This window comes from Xiphias gladius, chromosome 1 (assembly GCF_016859285.1).
Source record: "Xiphias gladius isolate SHS-SW01 ecotype Sanya breed wild chromosome 1, ASM1685928v1, whole genome shotgun sequence".
In the NCBI taxonomy this organism is placed as follows: domain Eukaryota; kingdom Metazoa; phylum Chordata; class Actinopteri; order Istiophoriformes; family Xiphiidae; genus Xiphias; species Xiphias gladius.
The window spans coordinates 28,503,662-28,519,864 of record NC_053400.1 but is presented as its reverse complement, the minus strand read 5'-3'; the positions used below and the strand labels follow the sequence as shown (position 1 = coordinate 28,519,864).

Genomic DNA, 16,203 nt, shown 5'->3' with positions numbered 1-16,203 from the left:
CGCCGCCCTGCAGGGCAGGAGGAAAACTGCTGCAGTGGAAGTCCTTCACTCAAGCTGAAGTACTGATGCCATACTGTAGAAATACTGAGCTACACGTAAAATTCATGCATTCAAAATCTAACTTCAGTTGAATTATGTGAGTATAATCAGGAGATGATAGCAGACTGTCTGCTATTATGTGTCTGTGACCATTATACTGTTATATATTATATAATTCCATTATTATTACTGACGTATTCAAGTGTACACAGTATTTTACTTGTGTAGCTGGTTGATGTTGAGCTGTGATTATTTTCATCATGGATTAATGTCCTTATTATGGTTTCAATTAATTGACACAATTGATTGTTTGAAAATTTCAACAACAAAAAAAAGGTGACACCTTCCCAATGATTGCACTGTGAGGGTATGAAAGTCATTTACTTAAGAGCAATTTTGAATATTTCCTTGTGCCCAGTTTCCTAAATTTAGCCTGTGGTTGTGTATGCTACAATAAATTCATCTGATGATTATTTTCTATGATTGAATATATCTTGGTTAATGGGTTTAGTGTTAAGTCTATAAATCATCCTTTATTCTAGTCTTAAATTCCTTATGCTGAAAAACAAAAGGCAAAACAAGTTGTATTTTTTTACATTGTAAATTGCTGAAATATTTAATTGAAATAAATAAACTAAAACTAAAGGTTATTGTAATCTTCTTATATTCTGTCAGTTATGTTTTCAATTAATTAGTTGGTTGTTTAGTCTATAAAATATAAAATAAATAAATAAATAAATTAAAAATATTGTATAAAGTGTCCATCACAATTTTCCAAAACCCAAGGTGGCATCCTCAAATTTGTTTTTTCCAACCAAGAGTCCAAAACCAAAGATATTTAAACAGAGAAAGGAGCAAATCTTCACACTTCAGATGCTGCAACCAACAAAAGTTTGGCCCTTCTGCTTGATAGATGACTATCAAAGTGATTAATTGATTATCAAATCTGTCAGTGATTAATTTTCAGTCTATCAACTAATTGATTTGTAGACCATTCACTTCAATGCTAGATTAATCAATTAACAAAACTGTCGCTACTTAACTTCAAATCTGTATGAAATAGATACTCCAACAATTCAAGTACCATTCCTCAAAATTCTGCAGGGGCGGCAGCATCAGAGTCAGCGACACCCACCATCTGAGCAAACTGATCAGGAAGGCTGGCTCTGTGCTGGGGCCTTCTCCGGAGCCCTTGGAGTGGTTTGTGGAGAGGAGGACGCTGCAAAAAACTGTCTAGCATCTTGCAGAACATCTCGCATCCCCTCCAAGACCTGCTTTTTGCTTGTAACAGGGCAGACTGCTCATCTGGACTTTTATTTTTTACATTATGTATCACATCTGTTATGATCTGTCAAGGTTTTGCAGCTCTCTCTATCTCTCTCTCTCTCTCTCTATATATATATATATATATATATATATATATCTATATATATATATATATATATATATGTCCACCCGACTTGCACTAATGTACAGTGTATTACAGTATATTATATTACCACCATTGTACAGGGTATATTCAGCACACAGTATACTTTGGGTCTATCTTCTCTCTCTATTTTTATATTATTTATATTTACGCTTCACTTTCATACTCTATTTGGTGTATTTCGTTATTCTATCTATCTGTCTAGGTGTACTCAGGGTAAAAGTACTTTACTTCCACCTGTCATTGAACAGTAATGTAGAATATGATCGGTCCCCCTTCCGAGAGGTGGCGCTGCCGAGCGGGCCACTTCCCTGACACAGCATCCGGCGTGTGTGAGGAAACATTAAACTGAAAGTACCGGAGCCCTGTACTTTGAGCAAAGTAGGCTAACTCCAACACCCAAGGTAACGAATCAACATTTTACCATTTACTACAGCACTGTTTTTATTTTAGCACCGTTTTAGATTTTAACTTCCGTTCGTGGGGGTCCAGCTAGAAGACTTTCTTTATTATGGAACTAGCTAGTTAGCATGCTAGCGAATTAGCATGCCCAGATATTGCAGATTCATTCTCTTTAGCAGCAGTTAGCTAGCTGTCATGCACAGAGGCACAGAGAAGAGTTGAGCTAACTGTGTCCAAAACCTTTCTCTGAGACTTGTTTCACTGTTTATTTTTGTATAAGATTAGGAAATTAGGTATTTATTTATCTCCTTATCTGTGAAATCTGAGCTAAGTTAACTCACTGTTTGGTTTCTGGGTTCTTAAGGGAAAATGGAACTTAGAACTGGAACTGGACAAATTCTCCGTTTTTTGCGTTTTCAAAAATAGAATAAAGGTTTCACAAATTTTAAACCGTGTTTTAAAGAGTCTTTACCTTCTCTGGGTCAGTCTAGTCCAGATTTGACAAGTCCATATTATTAATATGATATTATGATTGATTATACTGAATCATCAGTGCATAAGTTGCTTTTTACTGTTGTAGCTGTTCGATGTGGAGCTATTTTTAATATTCAGGTAGTTTAGTCCAGTATTTTCCAGCCTAAAGGGTTCGGCCCCTCTAAAGGGTGACCAGATAATTTTGGCAATAAGGAGATGATAAATTGAGTAGAAAAATAAAACCCAAAACAGAGGGCTATGATAAAAATCACTTTATCTTTTTGTATTATTCTCATTTTTGCTTTTTTTGTGAAATGTTAGAAAGTTTCATCTCTTTGGGCATTGAGCAGTTGTTCAGATGAAAAAGTTTAGAGGAGAAATGTCTCTTTGGTGCTAACAACAAATAAACATTTGAAATGTGAAAAGGGCTCCCCAAACACACACTGCTTTTTTTGTAAAAGGTCACAAGCCAAAAATGTTGGACACTACTGGTTTAATGTATTGTATTTTACATGCTTTCTCTTACCTGTGAAGTATCTAGTAACTGTAGCTGTCACATAAATTTAGGAGAGTAAAAAGTACAATATTTGGCTCTGAAATGTTGTGGAGTAGAAGTATAAAGTAATAGAAAATGGATGTACTCAAGAGTAAATGTCTTTAGTTACATTACTCCACTGCACTCTGCTGTTTTCCCCAGCATACTGTATAACAACAACTGTTTTATATTTTGCAGGATAGTTCAGTGACGTGAAAAAATGGTAGGTAAATGTTATACTCTGCACAAATATCACTTTATTTTACAAAGCAAAATTTTGTTTTTCATATGTCTTGTTTTGTTGTCTTTTTCAACCATAACCTGTTGTTTATTTGTTATTTAGTCTCGCAGATATGATTCCCGGACAACCATATTTTCTCCTGAAGGCAAGTGTTTGTCTTGTTATATGTTTTTTTAAACACTTGATAATAAGATGTTGATCAAATACAAGATCTCAGTTATGATGCCCCCACTATTGCATTACATTGAAACCCTTATATATCTTGTGCAATGTGCAATGTATATTATGCAGTTTCTCCATAAATCAGCCTGGCATATTGGATTTTTACAGGACGCCTGTATCAGGTGGAGTACGCCATGGAAGCAATCGGTCACGCTGGAACATGTCTGGGCATTCTAGCAAATGATGGAGTGCTGTTAGCAGCAGAGAGACGCAACATCCACAAGCTGCTCGATGAGGTTTTCTTCTCTGAGAAGATCTACAAGCTCAATGAGTGAGTGAACTGAACTACAGAGGGACTCTTCTGCACCCACCACTTAGCGCATATTTCTTTAATCGCACAATTACTTCCTTAATCGTGCATACTTTCTAACATTATAATGTTGTATTCTGTGTGCTTATCTCTTTCAGAGATATGGCGTGCAGTGTTGCTGGGATTACATCAGATGCCAATGTACTGACAAATGAACTGCGGCTAATTGCACAGAGGTAAGCTTCAGAGGAAAACCTGCGACCCATTAAAATTTTAGGGCCCACCCATGTACCTCTTTGGATATTCTAGGTCTGCTCCTAAATATTGGATCTAAGTAAGCTCAATAACAAATGTATTTGTTCCCTTTTATATATTTTAATGTTGAGTGGAAAAGTGACAACCTAGTTTTTTTTTTTTTTTAACATAGGACCGGGTTTTGAAACAGGAAAGCCTGAATGTGTTATCCCATAAATACAAGCATAACAATTTGTTAAATTAAGAGGGTAAAAATAAAAATGCATCCTATACTTAATGACTGAGTATGAACATGTCAAAAGATGATCTGAATTTTCAGGTTTTTCGCCTTCTTTCTAGCCATTTATCACATTCACCACCAGCTGATGAACAGTTTGAATTTCTCTTCAGATATTTATTGCAGTACCAGGAGCCAATACCGTGCGAGCAGTTGGTGACAGCCCTGTGTGACATCAAGCAAGCCTACACACAGTTTGGAGGTAAGAAGCACAGTAGTTTCTTTATCTAGTTTATTGCTCTTCTCCTTTTAATGTTGCTGAAGGATTCCAGCAGGTCAATTATACATGACTTTTGGGATCAACATATTGTTATTGTCATTCTTAACATTAACACTTGTGTGTGTGTTTACACATGTGTAACAAAATGTTAGAATGGTACACAAGCGACCAGAATATTGACAGAGCATTCTCATTGCTGTGTGGTTTGTCTTAAAAGGAAAGAGGCCGTTTGGTGTGTCTCTGCTGTACATGGGTTGGGACAAACACTACGGTTTCCAGCTGTACCAGAGTGACCCCAGCGGCAACTACGGTGGCTGGAAGGCAACCTGCATTGGCAACAACAGCGCTGTAAGTCTGAAATGACTTGGATAATGAGAATGAGTGAGATGATCTCGACAGATAACAGCAGACGGTGTCATGCAGTTGTTGTGGTGTCAGAATTCATTCAGAATATGAACAGTGTTGTATAGGAGGGATTATAGTAGTTCTGAATGTGAATAGCATATATCATCTTTTCTTTCGTAAGATTTAGTTTCATGGGACTGTTTCAGTTTTGACTTGGGAGTATTTGATGTGGTAGAAGAGTGTGTCTTCATAACACAGTTGCCTGTAGATGTTGCAATAATTAGGCATTAAAAATGTATATATTTAAATTTTGTCAGTAATTTAAACTGCGTAGGTGCTAAGGGAACCTTCAGCGACAAATTTGTTGAAGCAATAAGTTCTTGCATCGCACTAAAGTTGAGTTCAGTTACACTCTTCCTCAGTATCGTGCTTGATAAGTTGACTTCTTGGCCTCAGGCTGCAGTGTCCATGTTGAAGCAGGACTACAAAGAGGGAGAGATGACTCTGTCCTCTGCTCTGGCTTTGGCCGTCAAAGTCCTCAACAAAACAATGGATGTCAGCAAGCTCTCAGCAGAGAAAGGTAAGATTTAGGAATAATAATCTCTTTGAGTTTGGATTTCATTTTGTGGTTAGCATTCATGTGAAATGACAGTATTACCGACATGCACTGCATTAATACATGTCATATCTTTACAGTAGTTATGACTAGGGTCTGACGTCAAAACCAAATGCCATATTCTGGTAAAAGATTCTAAACTAAGTTTAGTGAGGGTTGTCTACTATTGGTCTTTGCATCCAGAAAGTAATGCAGATCAGATAAGCAAGGTGGCTTTTTATTGCCTAAATGAGTAATTTAGTCAAAATCCTCAAGATGTGGCTACTGCCTTGTTACCAAAGCTCTTTTAAGCGCAGCTGCCTGAGGTATAGACTCTAAATGAAAAACTACACTACAATAACACAAAACTGTGTCGCGTTTACTACTTCAGTGGAGATTGCCACCCTGACACGGGAAGACGGGAAAACAAAAATCAAGGTTCTTAAACAGAAGGAGGTAGAGGAACTCATCAAGCGGCACGAGGCTGAAGAGGCCAAGGCTGAAAAGGACAAAAAGGAAAAGGAGCAGAAGGAGAAGGACAAATGAGCAAAATAATTATTTTTCCCTCGTATCACCAAATCCTGTATTGTTTTGTCTTTTACATTAAAAGTTTGGAAACTGATGGACGTCTTGTTGTCTGTCATTGTCACAAAATAAAGGAAAATGTTTTTATTTACACCTCTTCAAAAAAAATTTTTTTTACATTTTTTAACAAAGTAAAAAGTAGTACAAACATTTTTTTTTTAAAGACCTTCCTTCATCTATTTAAATGCTGCGGACAAAATATTACATTTCATACAATTTGACAGCATCATGAACTAAAGCCTCCAAAATAAAAGTTTCTTTACCGATCGTACAAGTTTCATATTGCAAATAAGTAGGCAGATGTTTCAGCCTCAGAAGGTCTTAAAGCATGCCAATGGAAAACTGCTGATTGTCATGTCATGTGTACTTGTTAGGGAGTTAGAGGTTTTTGGTTTTTTTTTTGCCACATGGTGGAGCTATAGTGGTATGTTAAAGTAGACTGACGCCTGTTTTGTAAGACATTTATAAATGAATTAATCGCTCGAATTCAAATGACTTATTTCCTGATGAATCTCCGGATCGCCTCCAGTTTTCTTAGAATCAATTGATCATGACTATATTTTCAAAATTAAAACAGCACTATGTAAGTGTAAATATTACAAAGTAACTAAATTCATTGTAATTCTTACAGCACGTTAAAAGAATGACATTTATTACAGATAACAAGGTAAACAAAAACATGTCAAAGCAGGCAAGTAGTCATCACTGGAATTTGGTCATAGTTTTATAGATGCCATATTGTGGTTTTATGTCTTTGAAGCCAGTAAGGCAGGAATGGTACAGCTGAAAGTTAAACACATTTTCAAAAATATGAGCCATATTTCCAGGAAAAAGGGGAGCAATCATAGAAATACAGCAGGTTATACATTTAGTTTTGGAATGAATTACTTTCCCAGAAAGTTTGTGATCAGATCAGAGTGTTAATAAACAGCTTCTTGTGTTGACAGGCCCAGTTAACATCATACCCTTCAGTCTGCCATCTCCGTGAAGTGTTATTTGTACTCCTTACCACTTGATGGTGATAGAGCTCACTGATGAAATTTCTTGAGGTTGATATCCTTTAGTTATCTGTTAGGCAAAAAAATCTGCAGAATTGATGTAAAACACTTATATTAAATTTAATATCTGCTGTCTTGTTTTTTTTTTATATATAGCTACGCCTACATTAGTTGTACATAATTCACATATACTCCTCAGTGATTAGATGTTTGTCATGGCATGGGGTATGATTAAGACGATCAACATTTTTGATATTAATGTTGCTTATTCAAACAGCCAGCGATGTTGGAGATAGTGATTTAAATGTCATTTGGTGATTAGTGTTAAGTCGAACAGCAAGTGGTGAATGTGACAGCAACTGTCTGTTTTATCCGTAATGGGCACTCAGTTAGGTGTGTAACTGAGTCTGGATTGAAACCAGCTCTCAGTGCTGTAGCACACATACTGTGATGGCACAGCCACAAGATAAAGCACGTACAATTTTGTGCCTAGCTTGTTTTTGTCGTGTGTTTTCGCCGAGGCATACTTGTAAAATATCCACTTTTGTCATCTGTGCTACAGTTTTAAAATTTTGCGTTGGTTTTGGGTTTAGATTTGTCCACATAACCAAGCGGATGATGAACTTAAGGATTTTTACAATATATATGATTGATCCTTAAGAGAAATTTACACGATTCTAGCAGTGTTTTTTAACCCAAATAAAGCTGCAAGGAGCTGCAGCAGAGGATGCTGACTGGAAGATATGTGACACCACAGTTTCGGGCACTTGAAGATAGGATAGTAGTCAGGATTTTATATAATACTGGGTCTAAAATTCCCCAAGCGCAACCACCTTCCTAGACAATAATATAATAACCTTCAAAACCTTCACCACATCAGCTGAAAAAGTAATTCTGGTGGAATAATAATATCCCTTTGTTTTATTGAAATCTTATGCATTTTTTTTTTTTTTTGGCTACAAACAGACAAATATTGTATGTTGAACCCAATGACCACGTGAGTCTGCCTGTGAAAACCCATCATGTGTAGTTTTTTGTGTAATAGTAGAATGTCAGCTCCCCCTCAGTTTGATAATGCCCCACACATTCCCAGAAACAATGCTGTGGACATGACCTCAATGTCCTCAGTGTTAGCTACAGCCCATACATAAAGGCACTCTTTCCTAAATACAACTTTTTTCACATTTTCACATTATGCACTCAGTATTCATAATTGCCAAGCTTCTACCAGTACAATTGTAACAATCATACATAAATGGAAAATTTCCCTGTTTTCCAGATTTGTTTTAGAAGTGATACAGTAATATGTTTAGTACACTGCGCTTGGGTTACAATTAAGCATTAATAAATGTGTTAAAGTGGTGGTCACTAGAAAGGCTGAATTGAAATAATTATTAATGAATAATGAATGAATTAGTACAGTAACAAAGAGAGTGGCCCAATTAGATTTACAAAGATATAGAGGAGTGGTCAAGTTAACATTGTCCCTCATACATTACAAATAAAGATTGACATTAAGTCCACATAGGAAGAACAAGATAGTAATTAGTACAATAAACATCAGGGCTCCAACAAACAATTATTTACATTATCAATTAATTCTTCTGTCTATAAATGTCTGAAAATAGGGGAAAATACCCAATATAATTTCCTGCAGCCCAAGGTGACATCTTCAAATGTCAACCATCATCAACCAGTCCAAAATCCAAAGATATTTGGTTTCCTGTGATATAAAGCAGAGAAAAGCATTAAATCATTTAATTTGAGAAGCGGAAACCAGCAAATGGTTTGCATTTTTGCTTAAAGAACTACTACGATTATTCAATTATCAAAACAGTGGATGATTAAATTTCTGTCAATACCTACAGTGAACACATACATACAGTCCACAGGAGTAAAAGTACAAAGAAATAACAGTTAGGTTACTAATAATGTTGTATTAGCAATATGTTAGCCTCAGACAGCAAAAAAAAAATTAGCTTGGTTAGCAGTAAACTGACTGCAGGAACACTAAATTGTCAAAGTCACAAAAAAAGCTATATAAAAAAAAAAAAAACAAATTAAAAATAAACCTACCTACACGTAATGCTCCAAGGAGAACATTTGGGGAGTAAATTTTAAAAAATGGCTCATCAGTATTTGCTTGGTCACAGAGTTGACAAAATGGCGGCTATAACAATGTCAGTTAAACTGTAACCGCTATGGAACTGTGTGGTTGCTATAGCAACAGAATGTTCAACTGTTACCAACTGCTCTTGGCAGAATAACAAGTCTGCCTTCATATAAGCTAACTAATAATAACAAAAATAAACATACAAACAAAACACTTTTAGTAGCACTTCATTTGAAGTCCCCTATTTAGCATCTCTAAGCAGTATATAAACATTTATTAAATGGTTAATAACACACTATGATGTAGGTTTACGCAGGTATAAGTGTTTATTAATGGTGTTGGGCCATTTGCTCCCCACTTTTCTGTTGTGTTTAATGAGTGTTAAACTTTTAATTAACATTGTTTTGTTTTGTTTCTTTGCTTGTTTTTCATATGCAAAGTGTCCTTGAGTTATGTGAAAGACGCATAAAATCAAATTTATTATTGTTGTTATTAACAACTTCAACTCCCCCTGTGGACACCTATAACTTGGGGCTAAACACATATTGAATGACAATATAGTAAAACGCAATTGGAATATTACACATTAAAATAGCTAACTTTTTCATAGGAGAAGTCAGAATTGATACTTACAACTACATTACGGTGTGTTGTAAACCGTTTATTAAATGTTTTTATCCTGATTATAAATGCTAAACGTGGGTGTGAAAGTAAAGTGTTTTTTCTTGCCAAGTTTCTATTAGCCGACTTCTGTAAGTGATGTTGTCCCATTAAAGATTGAGATATTTGAGTCACATCTAAGATAAAGACTTGGTCAGCCTCCTGCAATGAAAACTTCTTTTCATTTGAGTTCAATCTTTCAGTTAGGAGCTTACATGGACTTAAATTGTAAATCAGCAGTGCTAATTCATTTAAAGGGCAGACGCAGTGAGGTCATTGTGTTTTCGCATGAGCTCTCACAGTGCTGAGTAGGAGGATCTTGGCATCTGAATGACTGGAGCCGCTCGCAGGCCTCCCCGACTGAGGCCGAGCCTAAAATCGAGGAACAGTGATGCCCAGTCCACTGACCTCCCCGCTTTTCTGCTTCTCAAATCTGGCAAAAATGACCATAGGATACTGTAAGAATTTAATTTCCGTGTCCAAGACTTCATACAGACACTCATATTGTTGGACACAACAGTTCCTCTTGAGGATCTCTGGCACTTTTATCAGCTCACTAATCACCGTCCCTCAGAACAACACAAACGTATATTGGGATGACTCTCGACTAAGGTGTAGAGGCCCACCACTGTCTACCGTGGTGACGAAGACAGGGAGAGCAGTGCAATCTGTTGCAGTGTAAACACAGTCCCAGAAAAGCACTGGAATGTCTCTGCAGTGGGAGCTGGAGTACGAGGTCAAAGGGAGGCCAAGGCAGGTGGTATACATCAGAATCAAGGCTGACATCTCAGCATTAACTTATCCAAACAAGAGGCAGGCGGTATGTTATCCTGCCAGCACTGGAGGAGGAGCAGGAGGAGGAGGAGATAGGGGAGGAAGGAAGAGTGCAAAGAGAGAAAGGGGGGAGTATGAGAGGCTGAAACAGACAGGAACGAGGGGGAGTGTTCCTACGATTCAGTCAGATTCCCATCTCTCCCTCAGCCCCAGAGGGGAAAAACACCAGTCAGCGTACAAGGAGAAAGATACCATGAGACTTGAAGCCATTTCAGAGTCCTTGATCTCGATCCCGTCACTGATCTTGAGAGTGTTAGCCACGTATCACCAGCAGCAAGTCGAAGATGGTTTTGAGCAAAGGAGACTCGCGCTTTACGGCATGTTGAACCCTGGCCAGCAAATGGTCAAGAGCAGGTCTTCTTGTCAATTGTATTGATAAAGAATACAATGTATAGGTCGTTTGAGTCTTTGCGGTCATTCTGTGACTTTTCTGTGGTCATTTTGTGTCTCTTTGTAGTTGTTACGTGCCTCTTTCAATGCAGTTTTTCAAGCCTAGGAGGCCCCTGGGCCTGTGCCTCGTAGGCCCGTTATTAATTACTTTATCGATCAGGGACCATATACAAAAACATTAATCTCATGCAAAGAAAAGAGATGCATTGTACCAGATGTAGCTAATAGAGTGCATTCAGAAAGTATTCAGATCCCTTCACATTTTTTTATGTTGCAGCCTTATGCTGAAATTGTTTAAATTCAAGAGAAAACTTGGAAAGGGACAAGAAAGGGCTGGCTGCCCGACCAAACTGAGAAACTGGGGGAGAAGGGCCTTGGTAAGAGAGGTGACCAAAAACCTGATGGTCACTCTGTCTGAGCTCCAGAGATCCTCTGTGGAGACGGGAGAAACTTCCAGAAGGTCAACCATCACTGCAGCACTCCTTAGATGGGGGCTTTATGGCAGGGTGGCCAGACAGAAACCTCTACTCAGTGAAAGACACATGATAGCCGCTTGGAGTTAGCAAAAAAGCACCTAAAGGATTCTCAGACTGTGAGAATTAAGATTCTCTAGACTGATGAAACCAAGATTGAACTGTTTGGCCTCAATTCTAAGCGTCACGTCTGGAGGAAACCAGACAAATCTGCACGTTTTCAACATGTCAGGGAGATTGTTCCATTCCTTAATGGCCTTAAATGAGAAGGCAGATTGTGCAAATCAATCCATGCACTAACTCTGTCCAACTATGACATGGAAAATTTAAACTAAAACTTTGGATTCTCTTTTATTATACAATGTACATTTAACATCCCATTCTGTAAAGTATAGTGGCTTCAGCCTTCAGATACACGTAGTGAAGAACACTGTACAATATTACACTATATTTCTGCTGTTACTGACACACTCTGTAGAGAAGAAGTCAGTTATAAAAGTTTAATGCTTCATTGCAAGAAAAAAAACCTGAAGTTAAAGCAGGTGCGTAGTTGCCTGGATATTAGAAACTCATTCAGCTACTGAAGTGGACCTGATATACTGTTCATCTGTGGATCACACAAATCAATTGCGCGAGCTTCTGGCTACAAAGGACTTACTTGCTACGTCAGTAGTTTACTGGCCAAGAATGCAAATGAGAAATAATTTGAACCTTTATCATCCCTGAAGTAGCACAATAACAATGCCGTTATTCTAAACCACCAACTGCAAACCATCCACACTGAGCTTTTCCGGATGACGGCCGTAACAAGAGACCTGTTGTTATACTGGATTGCTGATATTATTAAAAGTTAAACATGCGATGCCAAGTCCAATTTTCATTTATGAACTATAAACTGCACCGTAGGTCACTAAACCCCCCCCAAAAAAAGAACAAAGATGTGACCATGGCATCCTCAACAGCAACACCTGCGGCCAGTACGTAGCAGACAGAGGGAGCAAGTGTCTGGATTCAACATTACTTCTCTTACTCACTGTGCTACCTACCGAAAAGATCCCATTTAAAGCCAAGGCCACTCACTGGTGTGTGAAGTCCTGACCTTACTGGGAATCGGGAATTAATTAATCTTCTCATCCATGACAGTAATTTTGTGAGCAGCCTGCAGGTCCTTGAGATTACAGACTCGCTGCTCACCACCAGATGGGAGACAGTTCACCATAAATGGAGCCAGAGTGGCAGTAAACAATAATTACAAGCCGTGCTGCTGATATGACCTATTATGGAGTGGTATATGAAACTATTGTGGAAGCTGGAACATAATAGCAGGTTTTGTGAGACAGTACGGTATATTAGCACTTTCAGATTTTTTTTGATCCAAAAATCTATAACGTGGTGTTGTCAGAATAAAAATGCAACTCCAACTGTTTCCTGTTATAACTTCAGTTAAAAGACACATGCTGGGTGGGGGGGGGGAATTTCAAAGCTCTCAGGCTTGTAAAGTCTTTTGCGGAACCTATAGGACAAACCTAAAATAAAAACATGAGGTCCAGCTCAAATCAACCTTTAAACATTTATACTTTCTGAAAAATTAACATTTCAGTGACACAAGGATTTCATTCTATTGCTATGATAAGTCGTATGTCTCAAACAAACGCCATAGGAACAGTTTGTTATGATTGTCAGTGGTTATTTATTTGAAACTGTATTCTTTTTCGGTGGGCTGTTCTCATTATTTTTGCTTGTTGTCGTCAGCACAGTTAAAATGGTCTTGCAGACGTGCTGGTCTTTTTCAGCCTGCAACAATGGCCGCTTGTCCCTGCTTACCTAATAAGGTGGTGGGGATGAACTCTTTTGTGTGAGGAGGCAATCAAGTAGTAAAAGCAGACATGGAAAGTTCACAGTCAGGCTCTTAATCCACTCTCTTCCTCTCAACCTCTGTCAAACTAAGTGGCACAATCATTTTGAAACAGAACAAAACTTTACACCCCATTAGCACATGGAGAAAAAAAAAATCCTTAGAAACTCAGAGGTGTCTAAGGTGAGGTGTTGACAACACATACTTTACAAAAAGTCATACCCCTGAATTTATCTGACATGATCAGGGTTTTCAAGTGTACTGGTTTCGTGTTTCGGATATAAACGTCACATCCTGATTTCGGAAACCAGAATGAGCACTCAGTTTTAGAGAATCCAGGAAATGCTAGCTGCAATATTCCAGTGGAAAACCACAACAATGGCATTCAAACACTGTATAAGGGTTCCCGATCACTGACTGCCACGTGCACAGGTTCACTGAGAACTCAACTCACAGACCGGTTAGTCAGTAAAACACAACATATGGTGAAAAATCGTGTAATGATAATTAAAAAGGCATTGAAATTAAAGTCTGACTCTGGATAACCTGTTCCATTGCTTTTTTCTCCTACTGTTGACCAGATAGAGAGGCTAGATCCAGCAGTGTGGTAAATGCAGCAGTGTCCAGACTGTCCAGGATCCAAGCTCCGTTCCTTTTTAACTGCTGAGCAGGACTGGATTACCACCTGGGCAAAGCAGGCAACTGCCCAGGAGCCCAAAAGACAGATCTACTCCATATTATTTGGGTCTACATAATCAATCACAACTTTATTAACCGTGTATCCTGAATATGATCAAAACCAAGTTACTAGTGTGGCATGACTGGCCCAAAGTAATTAAACTACAGCTCAAAGGAAAGTGGTTAGTTCTTACTGTGTGGCTCAGATGGAACTTTATTTCATGTTACTTGCTGCAGTGATTGGTTTGATTATGTACAAGCATTCCCCACGAAACAAATGTAGCTCACATGCCGCAGTGTGAAGACTGTAGCACGCTAAGCGAGAGCCACAGCGGTGCTTGTGTGCTAAGAGTGAATAAGATCAGTTAAGAGCACTACAGCAGCACCTTGATCAGCATTAAATCTTTTTTGAGTCTACAGGAAACAAGTCAAGCACGATGTAAAACTGTGCCTGTGTTCTTTCCTCAGTGTACTGTGTTTTCTTCCACACCACCAGTTGTGCAAGTGCAAGTGCAAGCTGGAAAACAACATGAGAAATGTCTCTTATGCAACAGAGATATATTTTCCACAAAAGATTTTATGTATTAAAACACATTCAATTATTATTAAATGAAATTATTGCTCAGTGTAATTTTGCTCCAATGTGCCCGGGCCACATTGCTCACATTGCCCATTAGGCTTGTGTTGTAAACAACCAGAATTCTTACTGGCTAAAGAGGATTTTCGTACTTTCACATGCATTGTAGCATCACAGCTGAGATTCAAATCCGATTTTGCTGTTTCTGTAGTGCACTCTGCGGTCGCTTTCTCTCCTTGTACAACAGAGCGAAATGGAGGGAAACTTCTCTGCCTCCTCGGCGTCACCCCGACACTGCTACTTCAGATTACCGGACCGGTTAACCTTTTCACATTTTGTACGCACACTGAGTTTTGACTCGTCTTACCTCCGCCTGTGTTTTCGAGTGTGCATCGAGAAGTCACCACTGGCATTCAAGCTAGAACAGCGACACACAAAAAATCCATTCTCCAGAGGGTTCAAAGAATTATGGACAGTATTAGCGTATGTCAAGTCAGATTAAGGAGGAGCCTGTCAGAAAATTTACGGTACATATTATGGATAATGAGTTGCTTTCATTGCGTTATTCCTTCAGTAAGAAGAGAAGTTTTAATGAGGTTATGAGATAGGCTTTATGATACAAGGAATTACACAAGACTGTTCATTAGGCTTTCAGATTTCTGTCTAAACTCTGTTTCTGCAATTTGTATTCCCCAACAAGGGGATCTAACTGAAGACACATGAGCAAATATACAGTGACCCATGTCTTTTCTTCAGTAGAGTGAAGTCAGAGATTCTCTGCAGGTGTTCGTCCCCTCTCTTTAACATCTTTCTTCCCCTCGTGACACCCACTCACCTTGACCTGCCCCACTGCAGCTGGCCACACCGGCTGCATGAGTTACCTTCAATGAGCCTTTTGTTTCCCTTTATCAACTCCACTGAAACAATGCTCTGGTTTATTAAATATGTTACACACAGTGTGATCCCCCCACATGCTCGCGCACATAATTTCATCTTAGACATTCAAAGACATCTCAGGAGGAATGTCTAGTCTGCCAGATTAAGGTTGTGACTTTAAAATTTACTCCAGTAGTAGAAAACAACTGAGAAGAGAAACAAAAAAGCAAATCTTTCAGTCAGAAAACATAGTAGATTCATCAGCGCAGGCTTGAATTAAAAATGAGATTCTTCTTAAATTAATCTGAACATTTTTGGTTTTAAATATGCAGTATATGCAGAGTTTCTGCTGCTCATCCTGTGTCGAGTTTTTTTGTCATGTGAACAATGCGAGCAGTTAACCACATATGTCACTGACATCGCCGGGATTCAGAGAAGTTGCAGAGAGAGAGAAGTTGGAGAAGTTTTGGCCCACGCCTACGTCCTTTGTCTTAACTGGAACATCTTCCATTGCCCCCTTTAGGTAAAAATCCCCCAGAAACTCAGTCTGTTACATTTTTGATAAGAGATGAGCCCCAAAAACAGCAGGCAGCATCTAAATTATGCAACCGTCCACATCCTCTTAGGGGCAAAAGTAGACTTGGGCTGAGTTGTCAAAGGGAACAAACCATGACAGGCCTGTGCGTGGGGGGGCGGTGGTGAGCATGCATTATGAATGGTGCTAAGTACGCTTCAGATGGAGGAGCTGAGTGGAGGCGATGGAGGGCAACGGGACAGTGCCAAGCTATTGGCTGCCCGTGGGTAATGCACTTCCCTTTACCCCCAAAAACATTCTCTCTCCCTCACTTCCCCCATTACAGCCACCGCCTCGCAACGCAGC

The 16,203-nt window shown here is 38.6% G+C and overlaps 1 protein-coding gene across 1 annotated transcript; it reads left to right on the top strand.

Moving 5' to 3' along the window:
• The first annotated feature begins 1,736 nt into the window (after positions 1 to 1,736).
• LOC120789788 (proteasome subunit alpha type-4-like) lies at positions 1,737 to 5,906 on the top strand. The gene is made up of 9 exons (XM_040126806.1): positions 1,737 to 1,872; positions 3,078 to 3,102; positions 3,223 to 3,265; positions 3,451 to 3,613; positions 3,751 to 3,828; positions 4,238 to 4,326; positions 4,562 to 4,692; positions 5,146 to 5,269; positions 5,676 to 5,906. Exons 2-9 carry the CDS (start codon positions 3,100 to 3,102, stop codon positions 5,828 to 5,830), a joined length of 786 nt encoding a protein of 261 aa, XP_039982740.1. The 5' UTR covers positions 1,737 to 1,872; positions 3,078 to 3,099; the 3' UTR covers positions 5,831 to 5,906.
• The last annotated feature ends 10,297 nt before the right edge of the window (positions 5,907 to 16,203 follow it).

Coding starts and splice junctions, on each gene's coding strand:
- LOC120789788 (XM_040126806.1), top strand. Junction 3,266..3,450: donor AACCATATTTTCTCCTGAAG/GCAAGTGTTTGT, acceptor GGATTTTTACAG/GACGCCTGTATCAGGTGGAG. Junction 4,327..4,561: donor AGCCTACACACAGTTTGGAG/GTAAGAAGCACA, acceptor TTGTCTTAAAAG/GAAAGAGGCCGTTTGGTGTG.